This window comes from Gracilinanus agilis, unplaced genomic scaffold, assembly GCF_016433145.1.
Source record: "Gracilinanus agilis isolate LMUSP501 unplaced genomic scaffold, AgileGrace unplaced_scaffold33523, whole genome shotgun sequence".
Lineage (NCBI taxonomy): Eukaryota > Metazoa > Chordata > Mammalia > Didelphimorphia > Didelphidae > Gracilinanus > Gracilinanus agilis.
In genome coordinates this window covers 1-6569 of record NW_025366383.1, presented here as the reverse complement: position 1 = coordinate 6569, position 6569 = coordinate 1, and the positions used below count along the sequence as shown (strand labels likewise).

Below are 6569 nucleotides of genomic sequence, written 5' to 3'. Positions count from 1 at the left end.
AGCAAAACCATAACTGTTAATGTTGTAATTTAAAACACCTCCATTTATTACCATCCATTGAGAACTTTTCAGCACTTTCAGGCCAGAGCTTTTTCTGGTCGATCTCGTTGAAATGTTGTTAGTTTTCCAATAGAGGGGTGATGGACTCAAGGCAGATTGCATTTTTTAATTTTTTTTTTTTTTTGGACACAACTCATGCAGGAATTTGTTTTGTTTGAATAAGCATGTTTATAATAGGGGGGTTGTTTTTCTTGCTTTCTCACTGAGTGCAAGAGGGGAAAGTAGGAGGGAAAGGTTCAGAACTGAAAGTAAAATAAAAATGAATTTTTAAAATGTATTTTAAAATATCAAAGTTCATGGGGAGCTGAAGAAGAACAAATTTGTATATTACAATTTTGATCTCGTGTGTGCATGTGGTTGTTAAATAAACTGGACATAAAAAAATGAACACTGTACATGTTCATATGTAGCTGGTAGGTTAGTACATGATGATAACAACAAAGGTCCGATTGGAAGCTCATATGGACCATTTCTCTTTGCTCTCTATTCCATGGCTTTAATAAACTATGGAAAAGAAGAGATTTGTGTTCATCCATATGAGGCTTATTAAAAGGATTAGAGTTACTTAAGTTGAACCAGTGAAGACAAACTGAGAATCAGAACCTTGAGATATCTTCAAAAGAAGGACCACTGTAACTTTTTTTTTTTTAAACATCATTGTATTCTTTATATAACTTACAATGTGCACAGAAGTTTTTTAAATTTTTTTTTCATGGAATGACTTGAGATGGTTTGGAATAATACCATAGAGCAGTTCTACTGGAGTAATGTAAAGAAGCTTTGGTGTATACATTGTCAGAATATACTGTAGGCTAACACCGCATTACAAATATTTCACAGAACACCAGTTTTCAACGGGAATTGGTTTTTTTGGCCAAGTGAGTTACTTCTACGTGAACAAATTCCTTCCCAGCTGCACCTTCCCTGGGTTTCTGAGGCTCAGGGAGAATTAGGGATGGAATTCAGCTGGGCCTGTCGCTTGGCCTTCATCTGCAGGTATCTGCCTTTTCCCTCTTCGAAACGCTTTTTCTCCTCTTCAGTTTCTACCACGAGCGGAGGCACCGGGAGTGTCTTCCCGTCTTTGCTCAGGGACACGTACGTAAAGAAGGCACTGACGGCCCGGAATCTCTCTTGGGATTGATCCACGACGTGGTCTGCGTCCACCAAGACTTCAATCTCCATGGACTTATTGCTCGTGAAGGTCAGGCGTCCAGAAATGGTGATGACACAACCTTTTCTGATCTTGTTGTGAAAGTTAATGGCATCCACCGAAGCTGTGACGATGTTGGTCTTACAGTGACGAGCAGCCACAATCCCAGCCACTTCGTCCATCAGCTTCATGGTGACGCCTCCATGCACAAAGCCTTGTAGAGTACAATCGGACGGTCCCAGAAGATGGATCAAACTGGACTGGCTGTAGCCGATGGTATAGGGCTCTTTAGTCTGCCTATCTGGGTTGAGAACAGGCTGGATGGCACCCGAGTTCTTCCAGTTGGTTTCCATGCGCTCCAGCTTCTGGGCTTCGTATCTCTTTCGGCCTTCCTCTTCCTGTTCCTTCCGGGCGTACACCAGAGGAGGCACCTCGACCACTCTGTCCACATTCGACAGCGAGAGGGGCACGTACCAGAGCGTCGCCTTGTTGGTCACCTTCTTCACACCTGTGATGATGTTTTCCGCAGCTACGGTGACCTGGACTTCCACTGAGTGCTTTGAAGTGTAAGTAATCTCAGCACTGACATGAGCCACTTCTCCAATGTTCATTGGGGACAGGAAATCCGTGCGTTCCACCCTGGCCAAAGCAGCCACACAGCTCTCTCTATGCTTGCTGTTACAGTGTCGGGTACTAATGATAGCTCCTGCTTCTTCAATCATTTTCAAAATCGTCCCTCCGTGAACATTGCCTGCAATATTGGCATCATCCGGACGCATTATCCTGCTGATCTGGATGACGGACAGGGAAGCTGGTTTCTCGCTCGACATGTTGTAGCCAGAGGTCCCGGCCGACAGAACGAAGTCGAGCTCAGAGCAGCACGGGGAGGAATCCACTGTAACTTTTTTTAATGAAGAATGGGGAATAAAAGGAAGTTCAAAAGAAAATAATGTAAAATGTAGAATTTATTATATATTTTTTTCAAAGTAAGTCATGTGAAATGAAGATTTGTGGTTTTCAATAGAGCCCACTTTTGTGTTTTGTTATGTGTATGGAAGTGCTCTTTTTTGGTTTTTAAATTCAGAATACTAAATAAACAAAAAAAAATTTTTTTCAAGTATTTGAGGAACTGCCCTAACAAAAAGTGATTACACTTGGCTCTGGATGAAAGAATATGTTGCAAAGAGGGAGATTTCTGCTCAATGTGAGGAAAAAACTTGCTAATAATTATTGCTGCCCAAAAGTAGAATGGCTTGCCTCTGGAGATAGTGGGTTCCATCTGGAAGGAGGCCTTCAGGCATAGGATGGACAACTATTTGTCATGTTACAGTGGAGATTCCTTACTGGGTATGGGATGGACTAATGAAGTCCCCTCCAATACTAAAATTCTAGGACCTGTGAAATATGTGCCATTCAGCATGAAGAGGACTGGGTGTGAAACTGACAAAGTGAAATAAACTCACCACCGCCAAGACTGGAACTAAACTGACCAGCACGTCAGATCAGACTGATGATGGAGTCTGAACAGCCATTGACCTATATAGAATAGTGTGGAAAGCTATTCCATCTAGGGGAGGCATCCCAGTCCCATGGTACAATGGGCAAAAAAGTTCATAACAAAGTTTTCTGCAGTAACATACAAATCCTGAGTTCTGGAGTATCTTTTAAATATGGTAGAAATCAGACAGGAGATATTATAAAAGGATAAAGTAATTTCAAAGAGTGGAATGATAAAAGCGAGGAGCAGAAATGGGAAGTTTGGGAGAATGAGAAGAGTTGAAGGAGGAAGAAGGAAAGTAGGGAGAAAACTCTTAAAAGAAAGTTAGGAAAATAAAGGGACTAAGAAACAGACTGAGGAAAATAATATAGAACATCCAGGAAAGTGAATCTGGAATGTGAGGATAGGGATCAGTCTAGGTGGGAAGAAGGAAAGGAAGGGAAGGGAACTGCTTGTCGGCTTTGGGAGGGGGGAGGAGAAAGGCAGGGGGGATTATGAATCATGTAACCATGAAAAAATATTATAAATAAAAATTTTTAAAAAAGAAAAGGACTATACTGGACTAAAAGGACATATAAAGGACTAATGAGCTTGGAGAGGCCCTAGGTCGGAATCCTTTAACACCACCATCCAGAAGGACTGCTTGGTAGCCTCACATACCTAGCCCGTTCATCATATATCTCTTGGGAGTGCTCTTGGGATTCTCTGATTATTCTTAAAACTGGTAAATTTTTCAGTTCAATAAACATTGCACTGTGCTAAGTGCTATGGATACAAAAAGAGGCAAAAGACAGTTTCTGCTCTCAAGGTGTTTATAGTCTAATGGGGAATAATAACATGGAAGCAAATATATACAAAGCAATCTAAATACAAGATAAGTAGGAAATATTAGAGAGGGAAGCCCTGGAATTAAAAGGTATTAAGGAAAACTTTAGGGCAGAGAGAAGATACATTGAATAGAACAGCAGGCCTGGAGTTAGAACCCTGGGTAAGTCGCTAAACCTTGTTTGCCTCAGTTTCCTCAACTGGAGAAGGAAATGGCAAATTACTTTGTTGTCTCTGCCAAGAAAACCCCAGATGGACTCACAAAGAGTCAGAGACAACTGAACTGTAATAATAAATGTTTGTCATACATAAGCCATCTAGTCCTCAGGGGACCATAAAACAAGGATGCATCAAAACTACTAAAGATAAATGGACATATCTTTCTTGCCAGTAACAAGAACAGTATGGTTTTTTCCCCTACTCACACTGTATAAAATAAAATTCCCTCTTTGTCCCAGATCTCCATTAGAGCTAAGAGTTTGTTTCCTAGGTAAATTCCAACCTAATACTACAGACCAGTGAAATCACAGGCTCCCTCCCACTTCCTATTACAGGCTAAAATAAAACTACATTCCAGAGTTCTATCACGTATATTTGCATTTTAGACCCTATGACAAAGAAGGCTGCCTATATATGAGAGGGAAAACTATGTCCCAAGGCTAGCACAAAAAACAGTCTAGATTATATTGAAATGTCTTTTTCAAATATTTTTTTTCATGCTTAGGGCCCCCATGAATTGTAACAGATTAAATGTGAATAATTTGGTTTCTTGTTGTTGTTTTTTTCAGCCCCCCAAAAAATGTACCAACAGAGGAAAATGAGCACAACCAGAAAACAACGTAGAAGTAGGATAACATGAAGGAAAATAAGATTGAAAAGTGGCTAATTCTGATTCATTGTAATGAGCAATCTAGGCCCCGAGGAAAGATGATGAAACACACGTCCCTCTTCCAGTTGAGGATTGGGGCATCTTGGATGCCAAATGTTTCATATGCTGTCAGACTCACTGATTGTATTGGTTGGTTTGACTTAACTGTCTGTTCCTACTTTGCAGAAAAGGGGTTTTTTACAAGAAGGAGGTGGTAATAGCACCAAAGGTATCAATAAACATTTTTATAAGAAAGAAAATTGTAAATGCATTGATGATCTAATAAAATCACAACAAAATTCAAAGACTACAATGGGGGGCAGGGGGGGGGGTGTGGAGAAAGACCAAGGGTCTTTTAATTGCTTTTATATCAGCCCTATCTAGACTTTTTTTAAAATACAGGCTTTACACGAATTGCTTCATTATAAAATCCTGAAGGAGCAGAGGTAACATGGAGTTTATTTCTTGTATCCAGTGGGAATATAGATTATGGTGGGAAAAGTCAGCTTTTATATAAAACAATAGCTTTTATTTATGAAAGCTGTTAGCTAGCTCCAGCTTCAAATCTCAAATGACCTCAATCTAAAATTCATTAACTATCTCCTACAAATATATCATAACCAAAATCACTCACATTATGAGTAGAAAAAATAAATTAATTTTTCCACCTTCCAACCAATAATGCATTGATAAGTGAAGTTGGGTACCTAGAATCAGTATTCATATTTTTGGCTAGAGGGGTAATGATTTTTTTTTATGTAATCAGCATTATTTTGAGCTTCTATTCCCTGGTTCTTTTTTCCTCCTGATATCTATAAAGTTAATGGTTTTGTTCCTATCTCTCTTCGCCTCTTCCATGCCATGTGCAATTAATTGCATTACATACCCAGGTCATTAACTCCTTTCTGAGATTTCCAATAGGAAATGGAGTTCAACACAGTAAAAAAAAATACTAGACATTCTGAAGCACTGGGTTCAAATCCCAGCTAATCTACCTCTAGATTGATGAGGGACAATGAGATGATAACTTGAACCAGCTACAGTTTCACTTCATTTCAAAATGGTCATTCACTAGTTAATAATATTGGCCTCTGTGGAAAGACTTTAGACAGCTAGTTGAATAATGTGCCAATAGATCAAAGAAGTCACTCCTATTTCCTATTGCTATTGCTTTCTTTTCATTTAGCCCTTCTCCATCCACCCAAAACCTTTAATATTCCATTAAATATAAGAAAGATATCAAAATGGCTAAAATGGCTATGAAATCCTTTCAAAAAGTTTCTGGTGGAAAACAGCTGAACAGATTATCACATATGATTGTAATGAAATATTATTGTGCTATAAAAATAATGACCATGATGATTTCAGAAAAACACGGAAGGACTTACATGAATTGATGAAAAGTAAAGTGTGCAGAACCAGGAGATCATTACACATAGTAACCACAATATCATGCAAAAATCTACTGTGAATGACTACTATTCTCGGTAATACAATGATCTACAATGATTTTAAAGGATTCATGGTAGAAAATGCCATCTACCTCCAGTCTTATCCAACTATTCTGTGACCCCATTTGGAGTTTTCCTGGCAAAGTTATTGGAGCAGTTTGCCATTTCCTTCTCCAGTTCATGTTGCAAATGAGGGAACTGAGGCAAAAAGGGTTAAGTGACTTGCCCAGGATCACATAGCTAGCAAGTGTCTGAGGCTGAATTTGAACTCAGGAATATGCAAATGGTCCAGCACTACCATGCCACTTAGCTGCCCTACCATCTGCTTCCAAAGAAAGAACTGACTCAAAATTGTATCACAGGGTCATAGATCTAAAGTTGGAAAGGGTCTTTGAAGTTATTTAATCCAATGGTTGGGGGGTTAGAGATTGGAGGTGACACAGAGCAAACATTGATTAAGCACCTACTATGTACCAGGCACTGTGCCAAGTACTTAAGAATATCATCTCATTTGATCCTCATAATAACCTTAGAAAGTAGGTGTTATTGGAGATAGCTAAGAGGCTCAATGGATTGAGAGCCAGGCCTAGAAACAGATCTACTTTCAAATCTGTCCTCAGACATTACCTAGCTGTGTGAATCACTAAAAACCCATTACATAACCATTACTACTCTTCTGCCTTGGAACCAATGCACAGTATTGATTCTAAGACAGAA

General features: G+C 39.3%; 1 protein-coding gene across 1 annotated transcript; it reads right to left on the bottom strand.

Moving 5' to 3' along the window:
- Nucleotides 1-756: 756 nt before the first annotated feature.
- Nucleotides 757-2040, bottom strand: LOC123254827 (cytosolic acyl coenzyme A thioester hydrolase-like). Its single transcript, XM_044683746.1, has one exon. It carries the CDS (start codon nt 2038-2040, stop codon nt 1000-1002), a length of 1041 nt encoding a protein of 346 aa, XP_044539681.1. The 3' UTR covers nt 757-999.
- Nucleotides 2041-6569: the final 4529 nt, after the last annotated feature.